The 19,376-nt window shown below is 42.6% G+C and overlaps 1 protein-coding gene across 5 annotated transcripts in view; it reads left to right on the top strand.

The window, feature by feature from the left end:
• Positions 1-19,376, top strand: part of pde4dip (phosphodiesterase 4D interacting protein) — a 536,621-nt gene that overhangs the window by 287,652 nt on the left and 229,593 nt on the right. Inside the window, exon 1 of one of the 5 annotated variants that reach the window (XM_068037366.1) lies at positions 18,390-18,475. The exons of the other annotated variants lie outside the window; for them this stretch is intronic. Within the exon in view, the coding sequence (XP_067893467.1) occupies positions 18,405-18,475 (71 nt within the window). The 5' untranslated portion in view covers positions 18,390-18,404. Of the gene's footprint in view, positions 1-18,389; positions 18,476-19,376 lie in introns of those variants that run through there. 5 annotated transcript variants of the gene reach the window in all.

The raw sequence follows: 19,376 nt of genomic DNA, 5'->3' as shown, positions 1-19,376 counted from the left end.
TCTGCACCCTTTCCAAAGCTTCCACATCCTTCCTATAATGCGGTGACCAGAACTGCACGCAATACTCCAGGTGCGGTCTCACCAGAGTTTTGTACAGCTGCAGCATGACCTCGTGGCTCCGAAACTCGATCCCCCTACTAATAAAAGCTAACACACCATATGCCTTCTCAACAGCCCTATTAACCTGGGTAGCAACTTTCAGGGATTTATGTACCTGGACACCAAGATCTCTCTGTTCATCTACACTACCAAGAATCTTCCCATTAGCCCAGTACTCTGCATTCCTGTTACTCCTTCCAAAGTGAATCACCTCACACTTTTCCGCATTAAACTCCATTTGCCATCTCTCAGCCCAGCTCTGCAGCCTATCTATGTCCCTCTGTACCCTACAACATCCTTCGGCACTATCCACAACTCCACCGACCTTCGTGTCATCCGCAAATTTACTAACCCACCCTTCTACACCCTCTTCCAGGTCATTTATAAAAATGACAAACAGCAGTGGCCCCAAAACAGATCCTTGCGGTACACCACTAGTAACTAAACTCCAGGATGAACATTTGCCATCAACCAGCTTTCAGCTAGCCAATTTCTGATCCAAAGCTCTAAATCACCTTCAACCCCATACTTCCGTATTTTCTGCAATAGCCTACTGTGGGGAACCTTATCAAACGCCTTACTGAAATCCATATACACCACATCCACTGCCTTATCCTCATCCACCTGTTTGGTCACCTTCTCGAAAAACTCAATAAGGTTTGTGAGGCACGACCTACCCTTCACAAAACCATGCTGACTTTCGCTAATGAACTTATTCTTTTCAAGATGATTATAAATCCTGTCTCTTATAACCTTTTCCAACATTTTACCCACAACCGAAGTAAGGCTCACAGGTCTATAATTACCAGGGCTGTCTCTACTCCCCTTCTTGAACAAGGGGACAACATTTGCTATCCTCCAGTCTTCCGGCACTATTCCTGTCGACAATGACGACATAAAGATCAAGGACAAAGGCTCTGCAATCTCCTCCCTGGCTTCCCAGAGAATCCTAGGATAAATCCCATCTGGCCCAGGGGACTTATCTATTTTCACACTTTGCAGTTGTCATAACTGAGCTCAATCATGTCCTTACCCAATGTCCAATTCCAGCAGTGCCTCTATTCCAAAGAAAGTAAGCCTTCCCTTTTCCTTATAACTTATATTCCTGATACCTGGGATTGCCTTCACTGTTCCCTTCTGTAGCCTCCAAGGGCGGAAATATCCTGGCTGTGATTAAGTGGGCAGAACTGTTAACTCTTATCATTAGTTCACACCATACTCCTAAGAGATGAATCCATAGACCTGCCAATATACTTGCAATTAGAAAGTAACACCTGAAAAAATAACCTCAATCAGCTCCAAATGTTAAATGTTGGAAAGTACAATTGAAGAATTAGAAAAATTGAAAATGGATGTAATTAAATAGAAAAATTACTACTTGGGCCATTTTCTTCTTGAAAAAATGTTGAGTAAACCCTTTTTTGTGCATGAACACAAGAAATAGGAGCAGGAGTAGACCATTCAGCCCCTCAAGCTTGCTTCGCCATTCAATACTATCATGGCTGATCTTCTACCTCAACTTCACTTTCCTTCCGCTCCCCATACCCCTTGATTCCCTGAGAGATCAAAAAATCTTGAATATACTCAACAATGAAGCATTCACAATCCAATTAACTCCCTTGATGCTTCATGAAGTAAATTGTTTACCATACAAACTAGAAAGATCCCAGGTTCCATGCTTATTCTGAGCTGAGTTGCAGATCTCAGCCAGGCAGCAGTATTAGAGGTCAGGACACATGTAGAAGTAAGTATGTACCACTAATAAAACTTCTTTAAATTTACTTCATTCCTGAAATTTAAAGTCAGTCATAGGTAGCCTGCTTAAAAGCTGAGTGGCTTAAAGAGAACAGAATGATCCAGGCTTCTTGCTCCAGGTTGTTATCCAGTAACCCCTGCTGGGATTGCATGTGTGTGGACATCAGGTGGGTACAGGATTGAGATTGGCAGTAGATTAACCTGCCAGCACTGACTGTCAAAGAATGCACATCAATATTATTACTTTGATAAAGTACCAGTGTATGCCTGACATCTGTGGAACCATACCCTAGAAAGAAGTCCAGACCTACAGGAGGGGAGAATATTGGTAGAGGAAAAAAAGACCGGTGTTAAATTAAGGAGAGTTTTGAGCTTTACGGTCAGCTGTGATTTCCACCCCCACCCCCCAACCCACCTTTTAAACAACCTGCTTACACTCACTGTTTAAACTCACTGTCTAGGAAGAATGGCCATAGGAACCTGATACCAGAGGACAGCTAATGTTGCTGGAACTCTTATCAGTTACAATGGGATTGTACCTGCTGGTAACTGCACAACTGATCCTGCTGAGTATGAGGGTTATTGAGAGGTCACCCTATTCAAATATTGCGGGTTTGGCACCTGCACCAGAAAGACACATCCCAGGGATCTGCCAGCCGACACAGATCAGGAAGTCTAGCCTCTGCTGACATCTCTGCCTCATTCCTAACCCTTCCACCACCCTTAAAGATAATTTTGCAACCTCTTTGACCCCTTTTGTAAGGGAGTCGATAATATCTTTTTAAAAAATTAATTGCTTTATCTTCAGGGTCTAGGCCACTTCCTTAGCCTGGACAACTCCCATGTGATCCACTCGAGACCTTCAGGAGCCGGTTTGCCTCCTCTAATTGAGCCTGCCAGTCTACAAATTTACACCAGTTCCCTTTTGAAGTTGAGTTAGTGGGAACTCCCAGCATAGGGAGTCCTTGCCCTTGGCTTGCCCCCTTTGCATCAGTGACCTTGTTCAGATGGGCAGAGGCCCTGCACCAAAATAAGGCCACTGCAAACTCCAGCATTATTTTAGGACCCAAGGCTTCTGTGTCCCTGTGGGGTTTGCAGCAGCTTGTAGAATTAGCTCGGGCGTCCACCAGAATAACAGGTCAGCTTCAGGACCTGTGACCTTTTAGCATTTACAAACACTTTGCAGTGTCAACAAAGATCCATTTGAAAGAGCTTTATTTTCATAGTCAGGATCTTAGTCTTTGAAATCAGTGGGATTCCTGTTAGTGTTGAAATATTTTATTATAACAAGATCATATAGATAAACACATATTGTTTTGACCCCCACTGCATGTATAGCCGGGCTGTGGTCAATACTAACATACCATTGAATCCTGAGATTGGGTCAATCCAATTAACAGCTGCTGTATTAGCAAGACTGAACAGTACTTTGCACGCCAATATAAATCTCCCTCTAATGCAATGCTTTGTTCTGCACTCCTGATGCATGTTTCTATATATAATTCAATACAACGTTAAAGGAGCTGTAATACATTAACTCGATTCCAAGCAGATGCAACCTGATATAACCAGCTGTTTCCACTTTAGAAACAATGTCAGATGATAGGGCAGTTTTAATACTTCTTTATGGAGGTCTAAAGTACAGTGAAAACATTCTCTACAATTTCCATAGAACATTCTATCTCCCATTATCACCTTCACAACAATCTGCACTCAATTGGTTTTATAGGCAGCCACATGCTACAATGACTTGCTGTTTAAGATTTCCAGTATGAGGTGGAACACAACTTTTCCCAGTAACTCCATCCCAATTTTCTCCTTTCCTTTCCCAAAGGCTGACTCGTGATGGGTCTCCGTTCCAGTCTGCCAGTCATTCTCTGGAATAACATCCAAATCCCATTCTTCATCCATGAGCTATTTGAACATGGGCAAGATGACAGTCAATTCTGACCCTGGCTTCTCCCTGACGTCCACACAGTTACATTCCACCAGAGTCACTAGATAGTTATTAAGAACAGGAACCTGACTGATATTTTCCTTCCCTCAGACAAGTGGTACTGAGGTCATCTGTAATCAATGAGATCGACAAGCTCACTAAAGAAAAATAGGAACATAGGAACAGGGGTAGGATATTCGACCTCTCGAGCCATTCAGTGAGAATATGGCTGATCGGTATCTTAACTCCGTCCACCTGCCTTGGCTGCATATCTTTTTATGCCCTCGTCTAGCAAAAATCTGTCGATCTAACATATAAATTGAAATTCAACCTGGGATCTAGTTTCACACGAGGCTGTGAACACACCAACCAAACAATTGGGGAAATTGAGGGAAAATGTTTTTTTGACAATTTTTGTTTGGTTAATGATCCTTTCTAGCACAGGGTCATTGCTATTTTAATTATTTTGTAAAGGGTACATTGTTGTTGAGAATTTTGGTTTGCAAAGCAGACAGTAATAATTTGAATAGTATTTTTAAATCCAAGCCTAGTTTTTACTTTGTTTTGCAGCTCAATATATTTTTGATTGGGTATCACAGAATTCACTCTCACTTAGAGAATTCCTTTTGCATGTGTTATATAATCGAAACCATCTGTAGGATGTTGATGGACTTTCTGTTCTTGGGGAAGGCATAGTAGAGGAATCATTTGGATCAGACACTGACGATCGGCACACAGCATGAAATAAAGAAATGTGTCCCCCACCCATTGATCCTTGGTGCCTGTCAAACAATGAATATTGTGGTTATTCTCCTTTGATTAATTGACTATTTTTGCAAGTGTTCTTCTGTCTTATTGCTGTCTTCACCCTCCCTCTTCTCTTTTTTCATGTATATGAAAAGTTCATTTTTAATCAGGAGGGTTGGAAGACTGTAGAAGCTAAGGGCAGACCTAACAGTGAAAATGCAGTTACTCATTAACAAACCTTCCTGCTGCTGCCTTTGACCCTTTTGGTGAGATTCAGCTGACAGCTTGGGTGTCCCATTGGAGTTCCTTTCCATTTATCTTGGGAGGAAGAGGAAAGGATGAGCACAGGATAGATGCCCAGCCATGTTCCTCTTAAGTTTTGCGGCCACGCAGCAACCCGGAAGTGTTTGCCCAGACTGTGCACAATTTGGGCCCTTTAAGTTACCACATAAAAAATTTAAATGGATCGCACACTTAAACAGATTGCCTGTGAACTCCAAAAAAAAGTAGAGGGTGCGTTGATTCCCAGTAAAAGTTGCTCCAGAGGTGTACATAAAACATCTGCCATTGCCCTACAACTGAGAACCATTGACTGAGGCACATTTGCTGTGCCCCTATGCTGCAAGCTAACTACCAGCAAAACTCCACCAGAGCCATGTCACTGCCACGAAACAGAGCCTCTTGTCAGCAGTCTTTGGGGGAAGCAACTGGATGTGGGGCAGAGTAATGGATGGTTATGGGTGAGGCAAGTGACAGTGAAACAGGCAGAATACTGGCATTGATGGGATAATTCAAAGGAGAAGTAGTGAATTGGCGTAGTGTTAGGAACAGTTAGAGATGGAGATAGTTGGAAAATGACAGGATAGGGGATGCAATGGGAGCAACGGGTGGTGGGAAGCATGAGCAATTGGGGGAGAATATGAGGAGGAATGTGCCGAAGGTCACATTTTCACCTTAACCTTATACCAAGTGCAGACATTGGTGGCTCCATTTCCAGCCACACCATGTTATGCCATCCACCACCTCTCAACTGAATGGAAAGAAGATAAAGATAGAGCTAGAAGCAGCTAGGGTCAGAAGTAGAAAAGAGAGAGAGAGGCAGAAAACACAGGACACAGTAAGAAACAGCAACACAAATACATCAGAGATGTGTACAGACTATTCTCTAACTTATCATGTTATAAGCCACGAGAGAGCAACTAATATCTGTTTGGTGCCTGTTTCATTTCTGTGCTGATTAATAAATGTAGCACTCTAAATTAGGATAGGTGAGACCCAACAAAGCAGGATCATTTTGTCCTTGCCCTTTAGGTTATTTTTATTTTGCTGGTACATTACAATTCAATCTGCTTTATTTTCCTGTTTGAGTATCTTTCAACTCCATCAGTTGTGGTGACAGCTTACAGTGCAGCTGCCCAGGGTACATGTTACTATAAATGGATCTGGTGTAGAATATTCCTGTGGGCTCTCACCCGCACACTCCTAGGTTGACACACCTGCTTTCCTCTTCAGACTGGTGATCGCTAAGTAACCTGAGATCTGATAGTGCTGCTGCAGCAAAGCTTCAATGGATTTACTGTTTAAAATACAGGATATATTGAATTTAAAGCTTTCCTTTGCAGATTTATATTGTGTTTTTGTCGTGTTTTGTAAGAGCTTTGGCATTTACACTTTGTACAGTGTGGCATTTTAATTCTTGTCACTGCCCATTATGGCACCTTCCTGGTTTGTACATCTCTGTTTTGTATTAGTTGTGCCGCCAGGAAACTGTTAAGATGGTATATCTCTGCAGGCCTTGTGGCAGTATTGCGAGCTGTGTGTTTGTGTGGCATTGTTTTGCCATCAGGGGTGCTACTGCTGACCTTTCTGTGGGTTTATATTTGCATTTTCTAACACTTCACTGCAGTATTGACTTGAGTGCTGCACTCTCAAAGGTGCTGACTTTCTCATAAAATGGTAAACTGAGGTCCTATCTGCCATTCTAATGTGAATATAAAAAATCCCATGGTGCTATTAAGAGAAAAGCAGGGAGTTTTTATAATGTCCTGGCCAATGTCCCTCCCTCAAGCAAAATCTTAAGAAAAACAGATTCATAGAATCATAGAATGATGGGGCACAGCAGGAGGCCATTTGGCCTGCCATGCCTGTGCCAGCTTTTTCTAAGAGCTGTCCAGTTAGTCTCACTCCCTGCACTTTCCCCATAGCCCTGCAATTTTTTCCCTTCAAATATTTGTCCAATTCCCATTTAAAAGTCACTATTGAATCTTCTTCCACCACCCAGTCAGACAGTGCAATCCAGATCACAACTTGCTGTGTTAAAAAAAGTCTCCTTGTCTCGCCTCTGATCCTTTTGCCAATTACTTTAAAATTAATTTAGTCATTAATTCATTTGTTGTTCGTGGAACCTTGCTGAGCACAAATTGACTGTTGTATTTGCCTCCAAACCAGTGGCTACACTTCATTACATCAAAGTTACAGCATGGTTACACCATGGAAACAGCCCATTGTGGCCAATCAGTCTACGTTATTTTTTCTCTTCCTAGCGAGCAAATGCAATCTAATGTGAAACGCTTTCAGCATCCTGAGGACATGAAAATCACTTGGGAAATTAAGTTCTTTCTACTTCTTTTTGAACATGAAATAGAATTCTCTAAGACATTACTGAGCACAAGTAAGCCAATGTGAGATTATCCTAAATGCAACAAATATCCAGCTGCTTTGGGCTAATTCTATCTGAGAGAAGTGCATAATGGGAATTGAGATTCCACAGGAGCAAAGTGAAAACTATAATTCCCAGAATGTATTGTACAAAGCAGAAATTGTTGCTCTGTATATCAGAGGTTAATTTTAAGGAGTCGGGAACTTCTGGCCATTGCTGTCACATCTTTAATCCACGTCATTACTTCTATGCCTAGGTTGTGACTGTTGTATCACACCTTTCCAAATCTCTACACCTCTAACTTAGGGTTGCAAACCCTCCTGGATTTCCGAGCAATCTTGCAGAATGGGTGATCAATTTCCTGGATGCTACTACTGGCAAACCAGGAGAAAATGAAAGATTTCCGTGTTCCAATTTGCGCTTGGAAATAGCAAAAGTCAATTTTTTGGATATATATTCATCCAGAGTCTGTTGTATTATCTGTTTTTGTTTCATTAGCTAGAATGCCTAGAAAACCCTTAGAAAAATGGGAAAGGTATTTGTGCATGTGAAGTCTCAACATACCATTAACCACCTATAAGGAGCATGCAAAGTTTTTTTTACAGCAAAGTAACTATAACAGAGGATCACACTACTCCAAAGCTTGCTTTGATCTGAATACTCATATTTTATCACTAATTCCACTGAGAACACCTTATGTCTTATAATCTGTTTCACCAGTTTTATTTCTCCTAATAAATCTAATTGCAATGAGCTGACCGTGACTGGTGAGCCAAGTCTGTGTGATTGAAAACCAATGGATCTAATATTTGTGAATGACTTTCCTGGTAGAAATAAGTGCTCTGGACTTTATTGTCAAATAGCATCACCAATGCTCTCACCCATAAAGTTGTCCAACAAAACTACACAGCACTTACTGGGAAATATGCTTATGCAGATGCACATTTGCAGGCTGCAGCGAATGTCATGTGGCTGAATGTCAATGACTGAACCGTCAGGATTAGGTCCAACCAGAGTTGTCAACCCTGTTCTAAATATAGCCGGAGAGATGTCGTGCCTCAGAAGTATCAAATCTCAAGGCATCACAAGGCTGATCTTCCTTTCTTGGCAGTGTCTGGATACAGAGTGCACTGAAAGTATGCTTTGCCAAGGCTCAGATTTAAAATAAAGAAGCTGCCAAATGAGCACACGGGGGTGGGGGGGGGGGGGGGGGGGCTGCAGTATGGAGTCAGCCATGAAGACTTGAGAAAGTCTGAATGCATCTTTAGCCTTAAAGTTATCAGCACGATTAAAGAGCAAGGGATGGTTAAAGCCCCATGAAAGAGCCAGAGTGATTTTGTTGTTTGCAGGTAATGCAGATACTCACAAAGAAATACTACAATCTACCGTGGAGCCAGAGGGGAAAAAAACTAAATATTTTATTATGTAAATAACTATGAATACAAATTATTGGGGAGGGAAGGATTAGGTTACTTATATCTTAAGCAAGTTTTATAAAGTGTAAAGCGTATTAGAAATATTGTCCTGTATTTTTCTTTATTATCAAGGTTCGTAATATTTTTACCTTGTGTCTGTCATATATTACTTCAGCAAATGTATTGCCTTAGAGCAATTGCTGAATCATCATTCAGCCTGTAGTAAGATTGCAGTAAACGTAAGAAATTGCACTCCATGGGAGAAATTTTATGCTCTCCCCAGGGCAGGTTTGAAGGCAAGGAGAACATAAAATTGGGTGGTTCCTGCCATCATCTTCCTGTGTTGTATGATTGTCATTAAGAGTGATTCCCTTTAAGATCTTAGTATGCTAATGAGCTGAGTACCAGGATATAGTCATGTGACTACAAACCTTAGTCACTTTGCAACTGTAACACCTAGAGATTCTGTAAATAGTTTGCTCGGTACTGTATATAATAGTTTAGCTGTAATAAACCTGTTCGAGATCTTCAGCAAACTGGACTCCATGCATCTCACTTATGTTGCATTAAACAACATCAAGAACACATTACATGGTGACAGCTGTGGTGAGAAGACAAAGTCTAAGTTGAAGACCACAGGTCAAAAAGCTTTGAAAACGACCTTTCCAACAGCCAAAAGAGAGAAAGTTCCACAGATGTACTGGCCCAAACAGGAGAAAGAGAAAAAGAATTACCTCCAGCTTTCGAAAACAGAGCTCAGAATAACAGGCTGCAAGTAAATCGGAAGAGTTATTGTGCCTACGGTCGAGGGTTACTGCTTTAAAAAAAACAAGCTTTGAAGTGCTTAAAAGATTGATTTTTTCTAAGGACTCGGGGAAGACCTGATTCCTCTCCCAGGCTGATCGAGGTTGGCGCCATCACAGGGGGTGTCTGATTGCAAAAAGCACGGGAAACCCCTAATTACTGCAGAGTCTCCATCCACGCAGCCAAAGTTTAAAAAATCTTAAACCACTTGAGCATGAAGAAGAGCTTCCATTCATGCTGCCACAGCTATAAAAAAAATTAAACCACTCGAATGTGAACAACATAAACGAACTCTAAAAAAAGCAATTGAACTGCCTAGTGAACAGCTTTGTAAACAGACAAGCTTAAGTGTTGCAATCAAGATAAACACACAGCACTGTCAAACACCTGCTCCTCTCAATCCAAGCAGCTAGTCCAAATAACAGAGTGTTTCTTAAAGGGCTAACAGCGCAGAGTCATAGAACAAGTCTTAAAGCAAATTTTAAGCAAAAGAACAGCAGAAAGATGGATACCAAATTTCCCAGCATGAACTGGAAGGTCACGGATATCCTATCTGAGTTCCAACTTTTCAAAGAAAGAATGCAGTTAGGCTTCACAGAATAAGTGATTACAGAACAAGAAAAACAGGCTGTAAAAATACTAATAGCAGTTGGAAATTTGGGGTTACACAGAATTAATACCTTTGGCCTATCTGAAGAGGACCATAAATATCCCACAAAGATATGGGAAGTGCGAGAAGATCAGCTCCAATTAAGAGTGAATTTTAGAATTCACTGCCTGGAATTGATGTCCTACAGGCAACAACCACAGGAATCAATAGACCAGTTCATCAGCAGATGCCATAGTTAGGGCAATGAATGCAACTTCTCAGGAACTCAGCTGTTGGACTGAAGAATGGGAGCTGGTGATTGTATCAACACCCACTGAAGTGTTTCAGAAAGACCTTTTGGGGAAAAAGAAAGGTCACAGCATTGATGCACTGCAAGTAGAAGGCAGGGAATATGAATCATTGCAGCTGGACAACAGCATCTGCAAGCACTCGGCGCAGCCGACAGTATCGACATGATAACCAGATCGCAAAAAGCAAGCAAGCTGTGCAGTATGTGTGGTTTGTCCCACTGACTGCAAAGTTATCCTGCATTTCAAGACCTGTGCAAGGCATGCAGTGCACTAGGACACTGGTCCTGTCTATGCAAGAAATCTGGCTCCAAAGACGCAGCCAGAAGTCACAGTAGGACACAAGCAAACAGAAGGCAGGCACAGCAACAGGCCAACAGCTGCAAGGAGAGCGCCAGAGACCTGCGTTAACGCAAGCCAATACACGTCCACAGAAAAACAGACATGAGACAAGACTCAGAGAAAAGCAGTTCTCAGCCAGAAGATGAGCAAGCATTCCACATTGTGAACCTGACACACCATGTTGATGAAGTCAAGCAACTGGAGGTTTTCACCACTATTAACATCATGTGCCCAAAGAAAGCTGGCAAACATACACTCAGGGTTAAGATTGACACTGGCGCTAGTACAAATATCCTACCAATCCGAATCCTGAAGGACATGTACCAAAGTCGTTGGAAATCAATGATACAACTGCCAAGTTATCTGCATGAAATGGGTCACCCATCCCTTGCAGTGGCACATTAACAATGCAATGCAGCTATGGCAAGTCGGCATGGAAACTGCAAATATTTTACCTGGTAATATTTTCCTGAGCGTACCAGCAGTGTAAGAACCTCAACATCGTGACCATCCACGAGGTCACCAAAGTACCCATTACAGCATAAGAGACCAAGAGTACCCGCGTTGAGTTAGTCCACGACCTACAACAGATGTACCCGGACAGGTTCGACACCGTAGGAGATTTCAAAGGCGATGCCGTACTACACCTCAGACAGGATGCAATTCCATCAGTTAAACCTCCCAGAAATTGCAGTGTGCACATACAAGAAGAGCTTAAGCATGAGTTAGATGACATGGAACGCAATGACCCATCGTGTGCATCATCACACAGACTGGTACAGCTCAAATACGTGCATAATGAAGAAAGATGGAGCAATCAGGGTATATATAGATCCGAGGCGTCTAAACCTCTCCCTAAAGGGATGCCCCCACAAGGTTCTGACATTAGAGGAATTGAATCCCAAGTTCACAAGAGCCAAATTCTTCTCTAAGTTGGATGCTAAACATGGATATTGGTTGGTACACGTAGCTAAGGAATCTCAAGAAGTCACCAACTTCAGGACACTATTTGGAAGATACTGCTTCCAGAGACTACCCTTCGGCTTTCTGTCAGTCAAGATCTGTCTTAGCAGCACATGGACAGAATAATAGAAAACGTGCCTGATTGTGTGTGCATTGCTGATGACATTGGGGTAATGGGCAAAACCAAGGAAGAACATGATCGAAATCTCCATTCCCCGATGGCAGCAGCTCATTGCGAAGGGCTCGTTTTTAATGGCAAGAAGTGCCAGGTGAATGTAAGTCAGATCAATTTCTTTGGCTCCATCTATTCCGGTCATGGAATCCGTCCTGACCCAGACAAAATCGAAGATGTAAGGCATATGCCTACCCCACAAGACAAGGAAGACCTCCAGAGATGTCTTTGATTTTTCAACTTCTTGGCACCATACATTCCAAATTTTTCTGACAAAGCATCTTCGCTGAGAGAGCTCTTAAAGAAAGACATACCACTTGTACGGCAAGAGGACCATCAGCATATGTTTGAGTCTCTCAAACAAGCATAGTCAGCAGAAACCTGTACCCTGCAGTACTACGATCCAAGGAAGAAGACAATTCTGGAAGTCGACGCCTCACAGAAAGGGCTAGGAGCTTGCATCCTACCCAAAGAAAGCTGGAAAACATACAATTGCATTCAGGTTCAAATGTTTATCTCCAGCACAATCCAATTACTCAAATATAGAGTGTGAAACACTTGCTCTGTTGTTTGGAATCACATGGTTCCACACCTACCTGGTCAGCAAGCAGTTCACAGTGGAAACTGACCAGAAACTACTGGAGATGATCTGGTGCAAACCATTGACAAGTGCACCACCTCGACAGGGGTACGACTTTGCCATCTGCTACAAACTGGGTACCAAAATGGTCACCTCGGATACGCTGAGCAGATTGCCAAACCCGAGCAAAAATGAAGAAGTCCCACTGGATCTGCAAGTAGACATCGAGGTGGATGATGTGCTCAAAATCGATTTATTGCATTTTGGTCATTTCTGATGCACATATCCCTGAAAGGTTTGCCCATATACTGTGGCCCATTGTCAGAAATGATATCTTCAGGTGCACCGAATAGACTGAATATGGCACTCAATGTGTCTGCGACGACAGTGTTTGGTGTATGTTGCCAAGCTGACAGTCGTAAAATAGATCAGTAGTGATTTTGGACCAAGGGACTGACAAAATCTTGTGAGGGTGTAGAGGTCCTTTGCGTTGTTGTAGCTGGTAGGTCTGGCATGCCTCGCACATCCTCACTAACTTTTCGATGTCACTGTTGATCCTGTGTTGCCATGCTCTACCTCTGAGCTACACCTATGGATACGGGGTTATGATCACCAACAGAGATCATGTTTGGCAGACAAGTGCGAACGACTCTGCCAAGCCATGATCTGTCCAAATTCTCCGAGATGCAGGAGACACTGCTCAAAAACAAAGGAGAATGAAGATGGTGCATGACCGACACAGAGGGGCGGAACTATCTCAGCTACACATAGGACAAAAGGTCAGGGTCATACATCCCACATGGTTACCCGCAGAGGTATACAAAGCATGCAGTGAACCTAGGTCCTACGAGATTACAACAGCTAGCGGAACGGTGTTGAGAAGGAACCGAAGCCAACTGAGAGAAGTGCTCAATACTCTAATTGCGCACAGTGAGCTCTAAAGAACACACTTTAGCGATGAGGGTGTGACGGAACAACAGGACAACAATCAACATATTGACAACACGTCTGCAAACCCAAAACAGCCAAGGGTGAAATCCACATCCCCAGAAGGTTATACCATAACAAGATCTGGAAGAGTTGTCAATCCACCAAAATGATATATGGACTCTTAAACTTCTATACTTGTAAATTTTATAATCTATTTCATGTGTAACTAATTTTGATGTTATCTAACCTTATATTTTTACTTTTAGCATACGGAGACTTATCTTTGGAAAGAATGGGGATGTTGTATGATTGCCTTCAAGAGTGACGTCCCTTTAAGATCTTAGTATGCTAATGAGCTGAGTACCAAGATGTAGTCACGTGACTACAAACCTGAGTCACTCTGCAACTGTAACACCTAGAGGAAAGTTCTGTAAATTGTTTGCTCTGTACTGTGTATAATAGTTTAGCTGTAATAAACATGTTTGAGATCTTCAGCAAACTGGACTCCACACATCTCATTTATGTTGCATCAGACAACATAAAGAACTCATTACTTCCCGCCTCTGCCAAATTTTAGCCAACAATTGAGGCCCATAACTGGACAATTAAACCCCAATTAAGGGCCTCTTCCCGCCACAGCTGCAATTAGCCGTGCAGCGGGCGCCCCTGTCCGCATGGGAAGCACAGCATGGAAAATTGTGCAGGCTACTTCCTGGCTCCGGGGAGAATGTAGGCTGGGGTCCTTCATTCAAAGGCGTTTAGTGTCTGAATGAGGGACCCTGCATCGGGAATGGGCCACTCCACTGCTCTTGCTGCCAACCTCCAATGTAGTATTTCCAAGTTCGCGGATGACACAAAACTAGGTGGGGATGTCTGTTGTGAGGAAGATGGAAAGCAGCTTCAAGGGGATTTGGACTTCCTTAGTGAGTGAACAAGAACATTGCAGATGGAATATAATGTGGAAAAATGTGAGGTTATACACTTTGGTAGGAGGAATAGATGTGCAGAGTATTTCTTAAATGGTAAGTGATTAGAAAGTGTAGATGTACAAAGGGACCTGGGTGTCCTTGTCAATAAGTCATTGAAAGCTAACATGCCGGTGCAGCAAGCAATTAAGAAGGCTAATGGTATGTTAGCCTTTATCGCAAGAGGATTTGAGTAGAGGAGTAGTGAAGTCTTGCTTCAATTATATAGAACCTTGGTTAGACCACACTTGAAGTACTGTGTGCAGTTTTGGAAGGATATTATTTCCATCGAGGGAGTGCAATGAAGGTTCACCAGACTTGTTCCCAAGATGGTGGGACTGTCCTATGAAGAGAAATTGGGGAAACTGGGCCTGTATTCGCTAGAGTTTCGAAGAATGACAGGTGATCTCATTGAAACCTACAAAATACTTAAAGGGATAGACAGGGTTGATGCAGGTAAGGTATTTCCCCTGGTTGGGGAGTGTAGTACCAGGAGACACAATTTCAAAATAAGGGGAAGCCGCTTAGGACAGAGATGAGGAGAAATTTCTTTACTCAGAGATTTGTGAATCTGTGGAATTCTCTACCCCAGAGGGCTGTGGAGGCTCAGTCATTGAGTATGTTTAAAGCAGAGATTGACAGATTTCTAAATATAAATGACATAAGGGGATATGAGGATATTGTGGGAAAAAGGTATTGAAGTGGAAGATCAGCCATGATTATATTGAATTGTGGGGCAGGCTCAATGGGCTGAATGGCCTACTCCTCCTATGTTCCTCCTCGCTCCCTCCCCCCCCCCCCATCCCCAGGACCCCTACCCGGCAAGACCCCTCCCACCCTCACCTACCTGAAGCCTGGTTCTAGCGACGCTCTTCAGCCTCCAGTAGGTGCAGCTGCAGCAGCAGCCAGCACCTCTGCGGCAGGGCTGCAGAAGCCGGCCTCTGATTGGCTGGCAGCTCTGCAAGGGCGGAACTTCTGGCAACGGGGTTTTTGATTCTGTGGAAGGCCTGCTGCTGTCCACTTAAGTGTCTGATTAGCACTAAATTCAGCAGGACTTCTGTAGAAGAGGCAGTGCGGGGATCTCAGCATCGGTTTCTCCAGACATCAAGACCCTCGCCACCAGGATAAAACATCCCCCCCATCTCTCAGACCATCAGTGAGCAATATCCCAAGAGATCTGATTTTTCAACGTCAAAAGTGCCCAAGTTTCAAATGGGAAGGAATCTATCCAGACCCAGACAGTGATGAGGTTTGGAGATCTTGCTTTCATTTGTACATTCCTTAATGGTTGCTTCATCTTTTTAAAATCTAAAATGTTATTGCTTTTGTATATCAATCAAATAGCTTCAAAAGGCAGTATGAGTGTGTGGGAAACATTTTCAAAGAAATAGTGATTGATTTTCATTTCCATTATGCCCTGAAAGTGAAAGAAGACAGTGTATATTGGAACACTAAATTTAGTGTAGCTCGGTGTATCTATCTTTTTGACTTATTACAAGTTCAGATATGACAACCGTACACTGTGTAACCTGCCCAGGACACAAAGCAGTCATTTATCTAAAAATCTGCTATAAAAACTGAGAGACCTGGATGACTTGGAATGAGGCAGATCATTGTAAATAGCATTTTTAACTGTATGTTCTGCTTTGGAACCAATTAAATTTCCACTCTGTTGTTTAATACTTTCAGGTTCTATGTAAATGTTTTTTTCAGGCAATAAGATTTTATTCAAAAATCTAAAGCTAAGCATCACCGATTGTAAATGGTGTAGTAAAGATCAATTCAGCACACAAATTCAGGTCCAACTGATAGAGTCATAGAGAGATACAGCACTGAAACAGGCCCTTCGGCCCACCGAGTCTGTGCCGACCATCAACTACCCATTTATACTAATCCTACATTAATCCCATATTCCCTACCACATCCCCACCTTCCCCCAATTCTCCTACCTACACTAGGGGCAATTTACAATGGCCAATTTACCTATCAACCTGCAAGTCTTTGGCTGTGGGAGGAAACCGGAGCACCCAGCGGAAACCCAGGCAGTCACAGGGAGAATGTGCAAACTCCGCACAGGCAGTACCCAGAACTGCACCCGGGTTGCTGGAGCTGTGAGGCTGCAGTGCTAACCACTGCGCCACTCCAGTAAGACAAGAGGGTCACATGCTCAAACTGGAGGGAAATTCAGGACTGATGTCAAGTTTGTCACAAAAAAGATGATCAACACATAGAATGGACATCCAGGTAAGCTTAATGGAGGCAAAACCCTGGAACAATTGGATGCTTGATGGGCACAGTGCTGTAGTTTTTTCAGGATAATGATGGCTACTGGAGATTTCTAGTTGTGAAAGTGCTGTCAGCCTCTGCTTCATTTAATTCTCTGTCTTTGTTCATAGTCCATTCAATAAATTGAACCACGTTCAGCATGCATAAGGATTAAAATGACAACGTGATTTTTTTAAACTGCGGATTATGATTGCAAGCTGATAAACTCCGGAATTTCAGCTAGATCACTATTAATTCCATGACCCAGGAATGCAAAATTCTTCCAGAACAAGAAAAGAAATAAAACAAGGAGAGAAATTAAAAACAAAGGTCACAAATTCTAAAAGATGGAAGGAAAGACTACTGAAGCAGAAATCTGTGTTTCAAAGAGGCCATGTACTGGCTTTCGAAGGGAAAGCTCCCAGTCCAAAAAGTGTTGCAGTACAAAGTACTGTGATGCAATGTTTGTGTTTTTGTGGGGCTAAGTGTTTACTGTGATGAAAGCTTTGAACTTCAGGGAGACAAATTTAAAATGAGGAAGTTAGGAGTAAGCAGGGAAATCAGTAAGAACTCTTTTGCACAAGAATAATGAAGTTCTGAGATAAATTACAAAGACAGTGAAATGGACAATGTAATTAGGTTCAAAAGGTGACAGGAGAGGGCATGATTACCTCTGCTATTCAAAAAGACATTGTAAGCTTGTGAATAAAATATGGATTTATGAATTTAATACTGTTGAAAACATGGGAAATCTTTCCATAAGATGTATTTCTAGAGATGGGATATAGACGGATGAAAATATCCATTTTGATTTTTTTCTCATTGTTTCATTTCGAAACTGATGCTCTTAAATTTTTCAGGTGGCACAGCTTAATATGTTACATAAATAATAAAGTAGATGCCACTTGTGAAACAGGTAGTATTTATACCTGAAATATTAACATCCTTCCTTTCACCACAGTTGCTGCCTGATCTGCTAAAGATTTTTAGCATTTTTTGTTTTTCTTCCAATTTCTAGCATCTGCAGAATTAATTTTTTTTGGTGTACTGTAGTTGTGCCTTTGCCAGTCTCCGTGTAACATTAGGTTGAAGTAAAGGCAAAATGACTTCTAGTATTCAGAATGCCACCTCTGGATGCGGGGTTGGACATCTAAGATGGAGAGCAAGTGTGAAGCTAAGTAAAGAGAGAACCTGAAGTAGCGAGAATGAGGGCACAAAGAGTAGCAAATGGAGATTGGAGGGAGAAAACACAACCTAAAAGAGAGACGAGAATGTGAACCTTTAAAGGAGAGAGCATATGAACCAGATAAGGCAGGGGGAAGAGATAATGGGCTGAATTTTTCCAGCTCGCCACCGATCTCAGCGGCGCGCTTCAAAAATGGTATGCGCACATGCGAGATGTGCGCCACGTAGCCGCCACGATATTTAGCACAGCGGCTCATTTACGTGGCCAAGGTGATCCGACCGCCCCTGATGACATGGAGGGGGCGGGTGCTCCATCGCCGGCAACAGCGTCCAGCGCCACTGCACAGGCGCTGGCAGCATTTTTAAAGGGTTTCCGGCCCTTCAGTGTTACTTACACTTTTAAAGTTACAGTAGTTTAAAAATTAAAGTGAAAAATTTAATGAAAGTTTCAATCCCCTCTCCCACCCCTCAATGACTAAACAAATTAATAATTGCCCTCGCCCCCCCAAAAATACTAACTTTGCAATCCCGACCTTCCCCCCCCAACAAAAGTTTTTAACCTTTTACCTTCAACCCCTTCCCACCATCCCATCCACCAATCGCAAGAGTTTTCCCTGCTTCCCCCTCCACCCCGCCATGAAAACTTACCTGTTCCTCCCTTCCAACCAGTGTTCCGCCTCGGATCTCCGAATGGAGATCCGAAGGCACGGGAGTTCAAGCAACCGGCCGGAATATCGCAGCGGAACGGCCATCACGAGGAGGTAAGTATTTGTTCATTTATTTAAATTGATTAACATATTTTAATTATGTTCCCGCGCAAAGTGGCGGGGAGCCCGGAAAATCCCTCCGGGAGAGGCCCACCACGAGGCCTCGCTGCCGCCGGTAAACGGGGCGGGGCCTTCCTGGCATCGAGGCGTGTGGTGGGCCTCTTCCAGAGGTATTTTCCAGGCCTCCCCATCACAATCCCCGATGTCGGGGGCCAGTAAAATCCAGCCCAATGTGGGAGAAAGTGTTTGAACCAAAAAAGAGAGAATAACTGAACCAAAAATTGAGTGAAAGGAAGCCTGAAAAGGAACAAAGAATGCAAACCAGAAAAAGAAAAAAGCACAGTCAACCAAACAATAGTGGGGTTGATTTTAACTTTTTTATCACTGGTGAAAAACCAGTGATAAAGAATTGACTGTCTGTTTTACACCTCGCCTGATTTTCTTTATCATTAACATCCCATAAAAAGATGTTTGACTAATTTGCTAGAGTTCTTCGAAGCTGTAACAAGCAAAGTGGATAATGGGGATCCTGTTGATGTAGTACATCTGGACTTCCAGAAGGCATTTGATAAGGTGCCGCACAAAACATTAATATACAAGGTAAGATCACATGGGGTTAGGGACAATTTATTAGCTTGGATAGAGGATTGGCTAACCAACAGAAAACAGAAAGTCGGGATAAATGGGTCTTTTTCAGGTTGGCAAGATGTAACTAGTGGGGTGCCACAGGGTTCAGTCCTCGGGCCCCAACTATTTACAATCAATATTAATGACTTGGATGCAGGAATAGAAGGTACTCTAGCCAGATTTGCAGATGACACTAAAATAGGTGGGATAGTAAGTTGCAATAAAGAAATAACAAATTTACAAATGGATATGGATAGGTTAGGTGAAT

The sequence above is a fragment of the Heterodontus francisci genome, chromosome 8 (assembly GCF_036365525.1).
Source record: "Heterodontus francisci isolate sHetFra1 chromosome 8, sHetFra1.hap1, whole genome shotgun sequence".
In the NCBI taxonomy this organism is placed as follows: domain Eukaryota; kingdom Metazoa; phylum Chordata; class Chondrichthyes; order Heterodontiformes; family Heterodontidae; genus Heterodontus; species Heterodontus francisci.
This window is presented reverse-complemented; position numbering and strand designations above follow the sequence as displayed.